This window comes from Salmo trutta, chromosome 13 (assembly GCF_901001165.1).
Source record: "Salmo trutta chromosome 13, fSalTru1.1, whole genome shotgun sequence".
NCBI classification, from domain to species: Eukaryota; Metazoa; Chordata; class Actinopteri; order Salmoniformes; family Salmonidae; genus Salmo; species Salmo trutta.
This window is the reverse complement of record NC_042969.1, coordinates 30416191-30435063: the sequence shown is the minus strand read 5'-3', so window position 1 is coordinate 30435063 and position 18873 is coordinate 30416191. Positions and strand designations below refer to the sequence as shown.

The 18873-nt window shown below is 41.2% G+C and overlaps 1 protein-coding gene across 2 annotated transcripts in view; it reads left to right on the top strand.

Annotated features, from left to right (window-relative positions):
- Positions 1 to 18331, top strand: part of LOC115205626 (actin filament-associated protein 1-like 1) — a 75220-nt gene extending 56889 nt beyond the window's left edge. For both annotated transcript variants that reach the window (XM_029771803.1, XM_029771802.1), the window contains exons 9-18: positions 2842 to 2911; positions 3540 to 3665; positions 3969 to 4180; positions 4452 to 4597; positions 4797 to 4857; positions 8865 to 8961; positions 10477 to 10644; positions 15646 to 15821; positions 16153 to 16266; positions 16481 to 18331. In XM_029771803.1, the coding sequence (XP_029627663.1) occupies positions 2842 to 2911; positions 3540 to 3665; positions 3969 to 4180; positions 4452 to 4597; positions 4797 to 4857; positions 8865 to 8961; positions 10477 to 10644; positions 15646 to 15821; positions 16153 to 16266; positions 16481 to 16507 (1197 nt within the window). In that variant the 3' untranslated portion in view covers positions 16508 to 18331. The remainder of the gene's footprint in view (positions 1 to 2841; positions 2912 to 3539; positions 3666 to 3968; positions 4181 to 4451; positions 4598 to 4796; positions 4858 to 8864; positions 8962 to 10476; positions 10645 to 15645; positions 15822 to 16152; positions 16267 to 16480) is intronic.
- The last annotated feature ends 542 nt before the right edge of the window (positions 18332 to 18873 follow it).

The window sequence follows — 18873 nt, the reverse complement described above, 5'->3', positions numbered from 1 at the left end:
GAACAACAGAATCATAACAGACAACAAATAATAAAACAAAAAATAGTAGAACAGAATAATAGCAGAACAACAGAATAAGAACAGAACAACAGAATAATAACAGAACAACAGAATAATAGTAGAACAACAGAATAATAACAGAACAACAGAATAATAACAGAGCAACAGAATAAGAAAAAAAGAATAACAGAACAGAATAATAACAGAACAACAGAATAATAGTAGAACAGAATAATAACAGAACAACAGAATAATAACAGAACAACATAATAATAGTAGAACAGAATAATAACAGAACAACAGAATAATAACAGAACAACAGAATAATAACAAAACAACAGAATTATAACAGAACAACAGAATAATAACAGAACAACAGAATAATAACAGAACAACAGAATAATAACAAAACAACAGAATAATAACAGAACGACAGAATAATAACAAAACAACAGAATAATAACAGAGCAACAGAATAATAACAGAACAGAATAATAACAGAACAACAGAATAATAACAGAACAGAATAATAACAGAACAACAGAATAATAACAGAACAACAGAATAATAGTAGAACAGAATAATAACAGAACAACAGAATAATAACAACAACAAATATAACAGAACAACAGAATAATAGTAGAACAGAATAATAACAGAACAACAGAATAATAACAGAACAACATAATAATAGCAGAACAACAGAATAATAACAGAACAACAGAATAATAACAGAACAACATAATAATAGCAGAACAACAGAATAATAACAGAACAACAGAATAATAACAGAACAACAGAATAATAGTAGAACAGAATAATAACAGAACAACAGAATAATAACAAAACAACAGAATAATAGTAGAACAGAATAATAGCAGAACAACAGAATAATAACAGAACAACAGAATAATAACACAACAACATAATAATAACAGAGCAACAGAATAAGAAAAAAAGAATAACAGAACAGAATAATAACAGAACAACAGAATAATAGTAGAACAGAATAATAACAGAACAACAGAATAATAACAAAACAACATAATAATAGCAGAACAACAGAATAATAACAGAAAAACAACAGAACAACAGAATAATAGTAGAACAACAGAATAATAGTAGAACAGAATAATAACAAAACAACATAATAATAACAGAACAGAATAATAACAGAACAACAGAATAATAACAGAACAACAGAATAATAACAGAAAAGCAACAGAACAACAGAATAATAGTAAAACAACAGAATAAGAACAGAACAACAGAATAATAACAGAACAGCAGAATAATAGTAGAACGACAGAATAATAACAGAACAACAGAATAATAACAGAACAACAGAATAATAACAGAACAACAGAATAATAACAGAACAACAGAATAATAGTAGAACAACAGAATAATAGTAGAACAGAATAATAGCAGAACAACAGAATAAGAACAGAACAACAGAATAATAACAGAACAACAGAATAATAGTAGAACAACAGAATAATAACAGAACAACAGAATAATAACAGAACAACAGAATAATAACAGAACAACAGAATAATAGTAGAACAGAATAATAGCAGAACAACAGAATAATAACAGAACAACAGAATAATAGTAGAACAGAATAATAACAGAACAACAGAATAATAACAGAACAACAGAATAATAACAGAACAACAGAATAATAACAGAACAACAGAATAATAACAAAACAACAGAATAATAACAGAACGACAGAATAATAACAATTAACAACAGAATAATAACAGAGCAACAGAATAATAACAGAACAGAATAATAACAGAACAACAGAATAATAACAGAACAACATAATAATAGCAGAACAACAGAATAATAACAGAACAACAGAATAATAACAGAACAACAGAATAATAGTAGAACAGAATAATAGCAGAACAACAGAATAATAACAGAACAACAGAATAATAACAGAACAACAGAATAATAGTAGAACAGAATAATAACAGAACAACAGAATAATAACAGAACAACATAATAATAGCAGAACAACAGAATAATAACAGAACAACAGAATAATAACAGAACAACATAATAATAGCAGAACAACAGAATAATAACAGAACAACAGAATAATAACAGAACAACAGAATAATAGTAGAACAGAATAATAGCAGAACAACAGAATAATAACAAAACAACAGAATAATAGTAGAACAGAATAATAGCAGAACAACAGAATAATAACAGAACAACATAATAATAACAGAACAACAGAATAATAACAGAACAACAGAATAATAACAGAGCAACAGAATAAGAAAAAAAGAATAACAGAACAGAATAATAGCAGAACAACAGAATAATAACAGAACAACAGAATAATAACAGAACAACAGAATAATAGTAGAACAGAATAATAGCAGAACAACAGAATAATAGCAGAACAACAGAATAATAACAGAACAACAGAATAATAGTAGAACAGAATAATAACAGAACAACAGAATAATAACAGAACAACAGAATAATAGCAGAACAACAGAATAATAACAGAACAACAGAATAATAACAGAGCAACAGAATAAGAAAAAAAAGAATAACAGAACAGAATAATAGCAGAAGAACAGAATAATAACAGAACAACAGAATAATAACAGAACAACAGAATTATAGTAGAACAGAATAATAGCAGAACAACAGAATAATAGCAGAACAACAGAATAATAACAGAACAACAGAATAATAGTAGAACAGAATAATAACAGAACAACAGAATAATAACAGAACAACAGAATAATAGCAGAACAACAGAATAATAACTGTTATTACTGTTATTATGTCCTTCCTCTTTCCTCTCAGCGGCTGTCTGGTGAAAAGACTATGTCAGACAGTGTTGGGTTGGCTACAGGAGAGAACAACAGAGAGAACGGTGAGAGACTGTTCTAGTGTGGTGGGTTTGATTCTCGCTGGGGCCACTGATGGAAATAAATGTATGCACTCATTATTGTAAGTTGCTTTGGATGCTAAATGGAATATTCCATTCTATTCTTTATTACTGTGTACTTACCTTAGCTTGACCCTCAACATGGAGATTGATTTATAACTATGACCTTTTATTCTGTGTGCGTATGTGTGTGTGTGTGTGTATGTGGGTGTGTGTGTGTGTGTGTGTGTGTGTGTGTGCGTGTGGTGTGTGTGTGTGTATGTGGTGTGTGTGTGTGTGTGTGTGTGTGTGTGTGTGTGTGTGTGTGTGTGTGTGTGGTGTGTGCGTGCGTGTGTGTGTGTGTGTGTGTGTGTGCGTTGGTGTGTGTGGTGTGTGTGTGTGTGTGCGTGTGGTGTGTGTGTGTTGGTGTGTGTGTGTGTGCGTGTGGTGTGTGTGTGTTGGTGTGTGTGTGTTGGTGTGTGTGGTGTGTGTGTGTGGTGTGTGTGTGTGTGTGTGTGTGTGTGGTGTGTGTGTGTGTGTGTGTGTGTGGTGTGTGTGTGTATGTGGAGTGTGTGTGTGTGTGTGTGTGTGTGTGTGTGTGTGTGTGTGTGTGTGTGTGTGTGTGTGTGTGTAGGTAAGGTGAAGCGGGGGGCTCTAGCAGCAGGTCGTAAGATAACACGTATCATCAGTTTCTCCAAGAGGAAGCACCTCCTACCTGGCGACGCACGTCCACCCTCCCCCTCCCCAGACCCTCGACGAGGTGGGACCGCCCCCACTCCTCCTCCATCTCACCTCTCACTCCTCCTCCATCTCACCTCTCACTCCTTCCCTGAACTATTCTATATTTTCTCTCTATTTCATTCCATCTATCTCTCTCTCACCTTGAAACATTTCCACATACTTACTCACAAAAACAATTGAGCTAAATTAATTTAATTTCACAACAACCTATTGATAACAGCAATGATATTCCAACCATACCTTATTGTCCTCCTCTCCACTCCTCTCCTCTCCCACTCCTCTCCTCCCCTCCCCTCCCCCACTCCTCTCCTCTCCTCCCTAGGATACCTGTCTGTGTTGGTGAGCCAGGTATGGAGGGACCAGTGGTGTTGTGTGTATGAGGGTTCTCTCCACTTCCACCCTGACAGAGCAGACCCCCGTCCCTCCCTGGCTCCTCTACCCCTCCATGGGTGTGAGGTGTTCCCAGGACTGGGCCCCAAACACCCCTTCGCCCTCAGGATACTGAAGGGAGGCTCAGAGGTGGCTGCATTGGAGGTAAAATACTCTACATGCAATACGGGATACAATTCATGACACCATACATTACAATATAGTACTTCAAGAAGTTCAGCAGTTTGGAATACTGAAATACTGGGAAATGTCTTCTGCATGTGCTGGTAATGTCAGATTGTTTGTATAATGAGTCTGTCTAATCTGATCATTCTCTCTCTCTCTCTCTCTCTCTCTCTCTCTCTCTCTCTCTCGCTCTCTCCCTCCCTACTCTCTGTCTCGATCTCCCTCCCCCTCCACCTCCCTCCTCCTGTAGGCATGTAGTTCTGAGGAGTTGGGGCGATGGCTGGGTGTTCTGCTGGTAGAGACAGGTACAGCCACAGATCCAGAGTCACTACACTACGACTATGTAGACGTGGAAACCATCGCTAACATCCAAGATGCCGCGAGACACTCTTTCCTGTGAGTCAGAGAGAGAGAAAGAAAGGAATAGAGAGATGACGTGTTTGTCACATTTTACAATCTCACACTTTTCTCTCTCTCTCTCTCTCTCCCTCCCTCTCTCTCTCTCTCTCTCTCCCTCCCTCTCTCCCTCTCTCTCTCTCTCTCTCTCCCTCCCTCTCTATCTCTCTCTCTCCCTCTATCCCTCTCTCTCTCTCAGGTGGGCCACATCTTCTACTGACTCCAGGACGTACGACGAGGTTCCTTATGAGGGAGAGCAGGTGGGAACACACACACATGGATAGACTGTAGGGGGGGGGGGTGCAGCTTTTGGGACAGTCATTGTCTGGTCCGAATATGAAACCTCTGATCATTCACCCAAACACATCACGCACTGTTACATGCCTTTCAAAAGATGACCTTTGTAGAGAGAGAGAGAGAGAGAGAGAGACAGACATTTCATCCTACAAGAAACATGGTATAGAGGAGATGGACCCACTGGTTGCCCTCTAGGTTACAGAGAGCTGGTAGTCCCATCCACCAAACTACCAGGTGTGAAACAGGGAAGGGACTCAGGGGGTATGTTAATTTGGTATAGGGCAGACCTAACTCACTCCATTAAATTAATCAAAACACGAACATTTTACATTTGGCTAGAAATTCAAAAGGAAATGATCTCAACAGAGAAAGATGTCCCCCTGTGTGCTACCTATATCCCCCCACTAGAATCCCCATACTTTAATGAAGACAGCTTCTCCATCCTGGAGGGGGAAATCAATCATTTCCAGGCCCAGGGACATGTACTAGTCTGTAGCAACCTAAATGCCAGAACTGGACAAGAACCTGACACCCTCAGCACACAGGGGGATAAACACCTACCTGGAGTTGACAGCGTTCCCTCCCCCATATGCCCCCCTAGGCACAAATATGACAACATAACCAACAAACATTGGTCACAACTCCTGCAGCTCTGTCGCACGCTGAGTCTGTACATAGTCAATGGTAGGCTTCGAGGGGTCTCCTATGGTAGGTACACCTATAGCTCATCTCTTGGCAGTAGTACTGTACATTACTTTATCACTGACCTCAACCCAGAGTCTCTCAGAGCGTTCACAGTCCACTGACACCCCTATCAAATGGAAAGAAATACATGATCAAATACAAATCTTAGAATCAACTACTAAAGACTACCAGAAGCCACTGGATTCTCCAACTACCTTGAATGAACTACAGGACAAAATACAAACTCTCCAACCCAAAAAGGCCTGTGGTGTTGATGGTATCCTCAATGAAATGATAAAATACACAGACCACAAATTCCAATTGGCTATACTTAAACTCTTTAACATCATCCTTAGCTCTGGCATCTTCCCCAATATTTGGAACTGTCACATCCTGACCATAGAAAGTTGTTATTTTCTATGGTAGTGTAGGTCAGGGCGTGACAGGGTTTTTTCTATTTTAGATTTTCTATGTTGTTTCTATGTTGTTATGTTCTAGTTTTTGTATTTCTATGTTGTTGTTTTTTGGGATGATCTCCAATTAGAGATGTTGTTTCTATGTTGTTTCTATGTTGTTATGTTCTAGTTTTTGTATTTCTATGTTGTTGTTTTTTGGGATGATCTCCAATTAGAGGCAGCTGGTCATCGTTGTCTCTAATTGGAGATCATACTTAAATAGTTGTTTTTCCCACCTGGTTTTGTGGGAGATTGTTTTTGAGTTAGTGTATGTTGCACCTCTTCATCACAGTTTGTTGTTTTTGTTCTTTAGTTTATTTGTATATCTTTCATAGTTTCACAGTGAAATAAAATGTGGAACGATACACACGCTGCGCTTTGGTCCCATTCTTCAGACAGCCGTGACAGGAACCAAGGCCTGAGCACCCCAATCCACAAAAGTGGAGACAAATTTGACCCCATTAACTACCGTGGGATGTGCGTGCGTCAACAGAAACCTTGGGAAAATCCTCTGCATTATCATTAACAGCAGACTAGTTCACTTCCTCAGTGAAAACAATGTACTGAGCAAATGTCAAATTGGCATTTTACCAAATTACCATACGACAGACCACGTATTCACCTTGTACAACGTAATTGACAAACAAATAAACCAAAACAAAGGCAAAGTCTTCTCATGCTATAGTTCATTTCAAAAAAGCTTTTGACTCAATTTGGCATGAGGGTCTGCTATACAAATAGATGGAAAGTGGTGTTGGGGAAAAACATACGACATTATAAAATCTGTGCACACAAACAGCAAGTGTGCGGTTAAAATTGGCAAAAAAATCACACATTTCTTCCCACAGGGCCGAGGGGTGAGACAGGGATACAGCTTAAGCTCTACCCTCATCAACATATATATAAACGAATTGGCGAGGGCACTAGAATAGTCTGCAGCACCCGGCCTCACCCTACTAGATAGAATCTGAAGTCAAATGTCTACTGTTTGCTGATGATCTGGTGTTTCTGTCCCCAACCAAGGAGGGCCTACAGATCTTCTGTACAGATTCTGTCAGACCTGGGCCCTGACAGTAAATCTCAGTAAGACAAAAATAATGGTGTTCCAAAAAAGGTCCAGTCGCCCAGGACCAGAAATACAAATTCCATCTAGACACCGTTGTCCTAGAGCACACAAAAAACTATACATACCTCGGCCTAAACATCAGCGCCACAGGTAACTTCCACAAAGCTGTGATCGATCTGAGAGACAAGGCAAGAAGGGCCTTCTACGCCATCAAAAGGAACCTAAACCTCGACATACCAATTAGGATCTGGCTAAAAATACTTGAATCAGTTATAGAACCCATTGCCCTTTATGGTTGTGAGGTCTGGGGTCCGCTCACCAACCAAGAATTCACAAAATGGGACAAACACCAATTTGAGACTCTGTATTCAGAATTCTGCAAAAATATCCTCTGTGTACAACATAAAACACAAAATAATGCATGCAGATCAGAATTAGGCCGATACCCGCTAATTATTAAAATCCAGAAAAGAGCTGTTAAATTATACAACCACCTAAAAGGAAGCGAATCCCAAACCTTCCATAACAAAGCCATCACCTACAGAGAGGTGAACCTGGAGAAGAGTCTCCTAAGATAGCTGGTCCTGGGGCTCTGTTCACAAACACAAACAGACTCCACAGAGCCCCAGGACAGCAACACAATTAGACCCAAACAAATCATGAGAAAACAAAAAGATAATTACTTGACACTTTGGAAAGAATTTACCAAAAAACAGAGCAAACAAGAATGCTATTTGGCCCTAAACAGAGGCAGAATACCTGACCACTGTGACTGACCCAAACTTAAGGAAAGCTTTGACTATGTACAGGCTCAGTGAGCATAGCTTTGCTGTTGAGAAAGGCCACCGTAGGCAGACCTGGCTCTCGAGAAGACAGGCTATGTGCACACTGCCCACAAAATGAGGTGGAAACTGAGCTGCACTTCCTAACCTCCTGCCAAATGTATGACCATATTAGAGACACATAATTCCCTCAGATTACACAGATCCACAAAGAATTCGAAAACAAACCACATTTTGATAAACTCCCATGTCTACTGGGTGAATTATCATAGTGTGCAATCACAGCAGCAAGATGTGTGACCTGTTGCCACAAGAAAACGGCAACCAGAGAAGAACAAACACCATTGTAAATACAACCCATATTTATGTTTATTTATTTTCCCTTTTGTACTTTAACCATTTGTACATTGTTACAACACTGTATATATACATAATATGACATTTGTAATGTCTTTATTCTTTTGGAACTTCTGTGAGTGTAATGTTTACTGTTCATTTTTATTGTTTATTTCACTTTTGTTTATTATCTATTTCACTTGCTTTGGCAATGTAAACATATGTTTCCCATGGCAATAAAGCCATTAAATTGAATTGAATTGATAAATATGGGGGAAAGAGATGGGGGGGAGTCAGGACCAGAGAGCGAGAAACAGAGACAAAGGGTGTGTGTCTGCGTTTGAGAGAGAGCTTGTAGTAAAGGGTCTTGACTGTTTTATTGCCTGTTGACCCCATGCTGAACCTCGCTGTGCTCTCTGCTACACACACACACAGCACAGCCTTTTCTTACATGACAGACCAGGGTTGAACCCCTATCTCCTGCTCACCACCAGACTGTGCTATCCCGCTGAGCTAAAGCCTAGGCATTTGTTTCCTTTTACTGATTCTCTTTGTTGTGATGCCTCTAACCATGGTCCTCCTTTCTCTTCCCTTCATTCTCTCCTCTTCTTCATTTTCTTCTCCTCCCCCATCCCTCTTTTCTACAGCCTGGCGAGGATGGGGGACCGAAACGTAGGTCAAGTTTCACCAGTAGTGACTCCGGTAGGACCAAACCTGGTCTGGCACTGAAACGCACGGGCTCCAGTAAGACAGACACACATTTATGTATACACACACACACACACACACACACACACACACACACACACACACACACACACACACACACACACACACACACACACACACACACACACACACAGACACAGACACACACACACACACACACATCCCACTGGGCCCAGACATAATTTCAACTTCCAGTTGTGATTTATATGGTTGTTAACTGACTTGAACTCAACGTGAAATCAACAAAAAATGTCACCAAGTTATTGGATTTAATATTACTAGAAAAATAGATGAAATTCCCTTACGTTGATGACTTTTTGCAAATCCAATCAGTTTCCCACAATCATTCAATGTCTTCACATTCAATTTCTTTGTTGAAATGAAGCCCAGTGGGATACCATCTTTCCTTCCCTGTCTTTTACTTCAAAGCCTCCTTCTGTCTTTTTATCTGGAGAGGAGAGGAGAACAGATGAGAGGAGAGAATGGAACCTGAGATTTCTAAGACAACCTCATTAGCTTCGCTGCTGACCTCTGTCTCTCTCTCTCTCTCTCTCTCTCTCTCTCTCTCTCTCTTTCTCTCTCTCTCTCTCCTCTCTCTCTCTCTCTCTCTCTCTCTCTCTCTCTGCCTCTCTCTCTCTCTCTCACTCTCTCTCTCTCTCTCTCTCTCTCTCTCTCTCTCTCTCTCTCTCTCTCTCTCTCTCACTCTCTCTCTGCCTCTCTCTCTCTCCACCTGTCTGTCTCTCAATTCAATTCAATTCAAGGGGCTTTATTGGCATGGGAAACATATGTTAACATTGCCAAAGCAAGTGGAGTAGATCATATACAAAAGTGAAATAAACAATAAAAATGAACAGTAAACATTACACTCATAGAAGTTCCAAAAGAATAAAGACGTTACAAATGTCGTATTATGTATATATACAGTGTTGTAACGATGTGCAAATGGTTAAAGTACAAAAAGGAAAATAAATAAACATAAATATGGGTTGTATTTACAATGGTGTTTGTTCTTCTCTGGTTGCCGTTTTCTTGTGGCAACAGGTCACACATCTTGCTGCTGTGATTGCACACTATGATAATTCACCCAGTAGATATGGGAGTTTATCAAAATGTGGTTTGTTTTCGAATTCTTTGTAGATCTGTGTAATCTGAGGGAAATATGTGTCTCTAATATGGTCATACATTTTTCAGGAGGTTAGGAAGTGCAGCTCAGTTTCCACCTCATTTTGTGGGCAGTGTCTTCTCTTGAGAGCCAGGTCTGCTTACGGCAGCCTTTCTCAATAGCAAGGCTATGCTCACTGAGCCTGTACATAGTCAAAGCTTTCCTTCAGTTTGGGTCAGTCACAGTGGTCTCTCTCTTACTCTTTATGTGTGAGAGGTAGAGAAAGAGTTACTCACGAAGAGGGAGAGAGAGAGAGAGAGAGAGAGAAAAAAGAGGAATGAGGTTACGTCTTCTTCCCATAACCTCTCCAGGCCTGACTTCTGACCTTTCTCATCTCACCCTCTATGACCCCCCCCCCCCCCCTCCAGACGCCAATCAGTATGGCCTCTATGGAAAAACACGAGCAGAGGAGGACGCTAAACTCTACCTGAGAGAGAAAGAACACCTGGAGAGAGAAAGGGATGATATACGGAACACTCTGCTGACACTGAGACAAGAGAGGAGAGAGGCGAAGGAGAGGTTTAAGACTGCTACAGGTAAGAGGGAGAGAACACACACACGCACACACATACACACAAACCCTTTGGAAACAAAACACATTTTAAAAGGAGGATGGGATCCACCCAAACAATTTGGGTTCCTGGATCCTTTCACAGCATTATAAGGCTGCATTGAGACAATGACTTATCAATGAACCAAGCCCAGCTCAGACAATCCCTACCATTGTGTCGCTGACTTGTCAAAATGCTTCAGCAAATGTACATTATTCCAGGGGCATTGGCAGACACAATGTAAGTAAGCTAATGTATGTCTCTCTAACTGCGCTGAATGCCTCTGTTGATCCTACAGCTATTGTATGCAGTAATTATGTACCTACGAACCAGAGTTATACTGTGTCCACTGTGTGCAGCTCACCCTGCACTATCAACTCAAACATAAATAACATGAGCATGTCTACTTCTGCTAAGCTTCCCAGTTAAGCAATGAAAACAATCAAGCATCTCAGAAAAGTGCTAAAATAGCCCACGTTAACATATGTAGCCTAAGAAACTAGGTTAATGAAATCAATAAATTGCTGGTAGCAGATGATATTCATATTCTGACTATCTCTGAAACTCACTTAGATAATACCTTTGATGATACAGTGGTAGCAATACATGGTTATAATACAGAAATGACAATGGTGGAGGTGTTGCTGTTTATATTCAGAACCACATTCTTGTAAAGCTTAGAGAGGATCTAATCTTAAATACTGTTGAAGTAATATGGCTACAGGTCCATTCTTGTGGGAAACTGCTATAGACCACCAAGTGCCAACAGTCAGTATCTGGATAATATGTGTGAGCTACTTGGTAATGTACGTCATATCAACAGAGAGGTATACTTTCAGGGGGATTTAAATATTGACTGGCTTTCATCAAGTTGCCCACTCAATAGTTGCTGGTCTGTGCTGTGTAATGAGGAGCAACCATACGCTGCACTTGACACATTCATAAAATTGCTTATTTCAGTTACTAATAAGCATGCAGCAATCAGAAAATTAAGGGTTAACACGTTTAAATGTTTTGCTCACGTTGGCTGCGGTGAAGGAGAGTCTGCAGGTTTTGGTAGCGGGCCATGTCGTTGGCACTGTATTGTCCTCAAAGCGAGCGACACCATAGTACCCTCTAAACTCGTCATTAAGCTAGAGGCCCTGGGTCTCGACCCCACCCTGTGCAACTGGGTCCTGGACTTCCTGACGGGCCACCCCCAGGTGGTGAGGGTAGGAAACAACATCTCCACCCCGCTGATCCTCAACACTGGGGCCCCACAAGGGTGTGTTCTCAGCCCTCTCCTGTACTCCCTGTTCACCCATGACTGCGTGGCCATGCACGCCTCCAACTCAATCATCAAGTTTGCAAGACAACACTACAGTGGTAGGCTTGATTACCAAGAACAACGAGACGGCCTACAGGGAGGAGGTGAGGGCCCTCGGAGTGTGGTGTCAGGAAAACAACCTCACACTCAACGTCAACAAAACAAAGGAGATGATCGTGGACTTCAGGAAACAGCAGAGGGAGCACCCCCCTATCCACATCGACTGGACAGTAGTGGAGAAGGTGGAAAGTTTTAAGATCCTCGGCGTACACATGGACAAACTGAAATGGTCCATCCACACAGACAGCGTGGTGAAGAAGGCGCAACAGTGCCTCTTCAACCTCAGGAGGCTGAAGAAATTCGGCTTGTCACCAAAAACACTCACAAACTTTTACAGATGCACAATCGAGAGCATCCTGTCGGGCTGTATCACTGCCTGGTACGGCAACTGCTCCGCCCACAACCGCAAGGCTCTCCAGAGGGTAGTGTGGTCTGCACAACGCATCACCAGGGGCAAACTACCTGCCCTCCAGGACAACTACAGCACCCGATGCCACAGGAAGGCCAAAAAGATCATCAAGGACAACAATCACCCGAGCCACTGCCTGTTCACCCCGTTATCATCCAGAAGGTGAGGTCAGTACAGGTGCATCAAAGCTGGGACCGAGAGATTGAAAAACAGCTTCTATCTCAAGGCCATCAGACTGTTAAACAGCCATCACTAACATTGAGTGGCTGCTGCCAACATACAGACTCAAATCTCTGGCCACTTTAATAATAAAAAATTGGATGTCATAAATGTATCACTGGTCACTTTAAACAATGCCACTTTATATAATGTTTGCATACCTACATTACTCATCTCATATGTATATACTGTACTCTATACCATCTACTGAATCTTGCCTATGCCGTTCGGCCATCGCTCATCCATATATTTATATGTACATATTCTTATTCATTCCTTTACACTTCTGTGTATAAGGTAGTTGGTGTGAAATTGTTAAATTACTTGTTAGATATTACTGCGTGGTCGGAACTAGAAGCACAAGCATTTCGCTACACTCACATTAACATCTGCTAGCCATGTGTATGTGACCAAATACATTTGATTTGATTTGATTTGATTTACCTGCCGCCCCAAATTTGTATTTGGGACAAATCATTCACTAAACCCTAAATCTCAACTAAATATTGTACTGAATAATATGGAAATTGAGCAAGTTGAGGTTACTAAACTGCTTGGAGTAACCCTGGATTGTAAACTGTCATGGTCAAAACATGTTGATACAGCAATAGCTAAGAAGGTGAGAAGTCTGTCCATAATAAAGCACGGCTCTGCCTTCTTGACAACACCATCAACAAGGCAGGTCCTACAGGCCCTAGTTTTGTCACACCTGGACTACTGTTCAGTAGTGTGGTCAGGTGCCACAGAGGGACCTCGGAAAATTACAATTGGTTTTAAGGGCACGGCTGGCCCTTAAATGTACAGTTGAAGTCAGAAGTTTACATACACCTTAGCTAAATACATTTAAACTCAGTTTTTGACAATTACTGACATTTAGTCCTAGTAAAGGTTCCCTGTCTTTGGTTAGTTAGGATCACTACTTTATTTTAAGAATGTGAAATGTCAGAATAATAGTGGAGAAAATTATTTATTTCAGCTTTTATTTCTTTCATCAGATTCCCAGTGGGTCAGAAGTTTACATACACTCAATTAGTATTTGGTAGCATTGCCTTTAAATTGTTTAACTTGGGTCAAACGTTTTGGGTAGCCTTCCACAAGCTTTCCACAATAAGCTAGGTGAATTTTTGCCCATTCCTCCTGACAGAGCTGGTATAACTGGTTTGTAGGCCTCCTTGCTCGCACATGCTTTTTCAATTCTGCCCACAAATTTTCTATAGGTTTGAGGTCAGGGCTTTGTGATGGCCACTCTAATGCCTTGACTTTGTTGTCCTTAGGCCATTTTGCCACAACTTTGGAAGTATGCTTGGGGCCATTGTCCATTTGGAAGACCCATTTGCGAACAAGCTTTAACTTCCTGACTGATGTCTTGAGATGTTGCTTCAATATATCCACATAATTTTCTACCTCATGATGCCATCTATTTTGTGAAGTACACCAGTCCCTCCTGCAGCAAAGCACCCCCGCAACATGATGCTGCCACCCCCGTGCTTCACGGTTGGGATGGTGTTCTTCAGCTTGCAAGAGTCCCCCTTTTTCCTCCAAACATAACGGTGATCATTATGGCCAAACAGTTCTATTTTTGTTTCATCAGACCAGAGGACATTTCTCCAAAAAGTACGATCTTTGTCCCCATGTGCAGTTGCAAACCGTAGTCTAACTTTTTTATGGGGGTTTTGGAGCAGTGGCTTCTTCCTTGTAGAGCGGCCTTTCAGGTTGTGTCGATATAGGACTCGTTTTACTGTGGATATAGATACTTTTACACATGTTTCCTCCAGCATCTTCACAAGGTCCTTTGCTGTTGTTCTGGGATTGATTTTCACTTTTCGCACCAAAGTACGTTCATCTCTAGGAGACAGAACGTGTCTCCTTCCTGAGCGGTATGACGGCTGCGTGGTGTTTATACTTGCGTACTATTGTTTGTACAGATGAATGTGGTACCTTCAGGCTTTTGGAAATTGCTCCCAAGGATGAACCAGGATGACTTGTGGAGGTCTACAATTTCTTTCTGAAGTCTTGGCTGATTTCGTTTGATTTTCCAATGATGTCAAGCAAAGAGGCACTGAGTTTGAAGGTAGGCCTTGAAATACATCCACAGGTACACCTCCAATTGACTCAAATTATGTCAATTAGCCTATCAGAAGCTTCTAAAGCCATGACGTACTTTTCTTGAATTTTCCAAGCTGTTTAAAGGCACAGTCAACTTAGTGTATGTAAGCTTCTGATCCACTGGAATTCTGATACAGTGAATTATAAGTGAAATAATCTGTCTGTAAACAATTGTTGGAAAAATTACTTGTGTCATGCACAAAGTAGATGTCCTAACCGACAAGCTGAATGCACCAAGGTGTCTGTTTAAACTACTAGCATACAGCTCAGATACCCATGCATACCCCACAAGACATGCCACCAGAGGTCTCTACACAGTCCCCAAGTCAAGAGCAGACTATGAGTCGCACAGTACTACATAGAGCCATGACTACATGGAAGTCTGTTCCACATCAGGTAACTGGCGCAAGCAGTAAAATTAGATTGCAAATTATGGAACAGCGGGGACTGTGAAGACACACACATTAACAGACACACGCATCCGCACACACACGCTAGCACACGCACTCTACACACATGTTCATTGTAATATTGTTGTATGGTGGTGTTGTACATTTTGTATTGTAGATATGTAGTGGTGTAATAATGTTATATGATATACTGTTTTATCTTTTTTTTATGTGTAATGTAAGTGCCTTAATGTGTTTAGACCCAGGAAGAGTAGCTGCTGCCTTGGCAACAGCTAATAGTGATCCCTGATAAATACAACAACACACAAAACAGATATGCACACAACTCTTTAATACAATCTCAGTAGACTACAGCACTTAATGTTACCACAAAATACAAAAAAGATCACCAGCAACGCCCTAGCACCACCTACTGGCAGAACTATACAGGGGCTCCCTGATCAATTTCCTCTTTTTTCTGTGTGTTCCTGGATCAGAGGAGCAGAAGGGCTCCGTGAGTGAGCGTGTGTCCCAGCTAGAGGAGGCGTGCCGGGGGAAGGAGAGTGAGAGGGTGGACCTGGAGCTCCGGCTCACCCAGGTTAAAGACAACCTGAAGAAGAGCCTAGCAGGAGGGGCTCTGGGGGCACCTGGGAAGAGCAAACCCTCCAGCAAGGTACAACACACACATATATCTGCACAGACACACACATAGACCCACCAGGAAATGTATTTCTTTTTTTACCTTTATTTAACTAGGCATGTCAGTTAAGAACAAATTATTATATACAATGACAGCTTACACAGGCCAAACCCAGACAACACTGGGCCAATTGTGCACCTCACTGTGGACTCCCAATCACAGCCAGTTGTGATACAACCTGGATTTGAACCAGGGTGCCTTTAGTGACACCTCTAGCACTGAGATGCAGTGCCTTAGACCACTGCGCCACTCAGGAGTGAACACTGATGCTAATGATTTGAATGTGTGTTTTTGTGTGTCTCAGGTGTATAGCAGGCCCTACTACTCTGAGTCTATACCAGTCAGCTGTGTCTCTGTGGCCCGTATGAAACCTCCTGTCTACTCAACATCTAAAAGAACAGTCATGCAGAAAGCCAAGGTAAGGACTAAAGACACACACACACACAGTTTATCTGCATCACAAATTGTGCACCTTAGAGGGACGCAGCTCCACAGTCTGTCACTATGAGCCAGTTCCATTTCCAGGGTCTAATGGTGTCCCAGCAGTTAGTGTGAGGAGAACTCACAGAAAATACACAGCATGTGTGTGTGTATAATACACAGAAATATTAAACTGTTTATTTTCATTGCAGGAATGGGAGTCAAAGAAATGCACCTAAGGCATAACGATGTTAAGGAAAGATTGGAGATGATTGGAGGAATATCAGAGGGAGGAGGTGCTTTCAGATTGTTGTAGAGATATGGACGAAATTGAATATTTGAGCCAGTGTACAAAAAGGATATTAAATTATACCTTAATAAATGACAAAGGGACAATGAGAGATTTAAGGTGAGAATGTTCCATAGAACAGGAATGGAAGACAATGGAGATGGAAGAAAAACACAGTGATTTACTGTATGTGATGTGTTTTAAAGGGATACTTCCAGATTTTGTAAATTAAGCCTTTTCCTAGCTCCATGCTACTGGAACTTCTTCTGTAGACTTCCAATTCAGTGCATTTAAGCTACAACAATGGCTCCAGAACCGCCCTTCAACTTCCTTCAAACTACAAACAGAGACATACAATTACTATCTATGAGTTCATCTGACTCTGGGTAGGTAGAAAACAGGACTTAATTGCCAAAATCCAAAACTATCCCTTTAACATTGTTTTCCCCTTTGTCTTATCACCTCTATCTATACAGACAGAAACATCACCTCTATCTGTCAGACAGAAGCATCACTTCTATCTGCACAGACAGAAGCATCACCTCTATCTGTCAGACAGAAGCATCACCTCTATCTGTCAGACAGAAGCATCACCTCTATCTGCACAGACAAAAGCATCACCTCTATCTGTCAGACAGAAGCATCACCTCTATCTGTCAGACAGAAGCATCACCTCTATCTGCACAGACAGAAGCATCACCTCTATCTGTACAAACAGAAGCATCACCTCTATCTGTACAAACAGAAGCATCACCTCTATCTGTCAGACAGAAGCATCACCTCTATCTGCACAGACAGAAGCATCACCTCTATCTGTACAGACAGAAGCATCACCTCTATCTGTCAGACAGAAGCATCACCTCTATCTGTACAGACAGAAGCATCACCTCTATCTGTCAGACAGAAGCATCACCTCTATCTGTCAGACAGAAGCATCACCTCTATCTGTCAGACAGAAGCATCACCTCTATCTGTCAGACAGAAGCATCACCTCTATCTGTACAAACAGAAGCATCACCTCTATCTGTACAAACAGAAGCATCACCTCTATCTGTCAGACAGAAGCATCACCTCTATCTGCACAGACAGAAGCATCACCTCTATCTGTACAGACAGAAGCATCACCTCTATCTGTCAGACAGAAGCATCACCTCTATCTGTACAGACAGAAGCATCACCTCTATCTGTCAGACAGAAGCATCACCTCTATCTGTCAGACAGAAGCATCACCTCTATCTGTCAGACAGAAGCATCACCTCTATCTGTACAGACAGAAGCATCACCTCTATCTGTCAGACAGAAGCCTCACCTCTATCTGCACAGACAGAAGCATCACCTCTATCTGTACAGACAGAAGCATCACCTCTATCTGTACAGACAGAAGCATCACCTCTATCTGTCAGACAGAAGCATCACCTCTATCTGTCAGACAGAAGCCTCACCTCTATCTGCACAGACAGAAGCATCACCTCTATCTGTACAGACAGAAGCCTCACCTCTATCTGTCAGACAGAAGCATCACCTCTATCTGTACAGACAGAAGCATCACCTCTATCTGTCAGACAGAAGCATCACCTCTATCTGTCAGACAGAAGCCTCACCTCTATCTGCACAGACAGAAGCCTCACCTCTATCTGCACAGACAGAAGCATCACCTCTATCTGTACAGACAGAAGCCATTCCTACTGTTTAGTCTATACGATTATTTTTACACTGCACAATGTTCCTTTTCCCCTCAAAATGAGATGTACTTTATAAACAGTATAATGACAAATAAAATGGTGCTAATAATAAATATTATCTGAACGATGTACACTAGGTGTCAATACCTATCTACAGGAATTCACACCGCTGAAAAGACAGTACCTACAGTGCCTTTGGAAAGTATTCAGGCTCCTTGACTTTTTCCACATTTTGTCAGGTTACAGCCTTATTCTAAAATAGATTTTTTTTCATGACACACCCCATGATGACTTAGCAAAAACACGTTTTTTGAATTTACGTACATATTCAGACCCTTTACCCGGTACTTTGTTGAAGCACTTTTGGCAGCGATTACAGCCGCAAGTCTTCTTGGTGTGATGCTACAAGCTTGGTACACCTGTATTTGGGAATTCTCTCCCATTCTTCTCTGCAGATCCTCTCAAGCTGTGTCAGGTTGGATGGGGAGCGTTGCTGCACAGCTATTTTCAGGTCTCTTTAGAGATGTTAGATCTGGTTCAAGTCCGGGCTCTGGCTGGGCCACTCAAGGACATTCAGAGACTTGTCCCAAAGCCACTCCTGCGTTGTCTTGGCTGTGTGCTTAGGATCATTGCC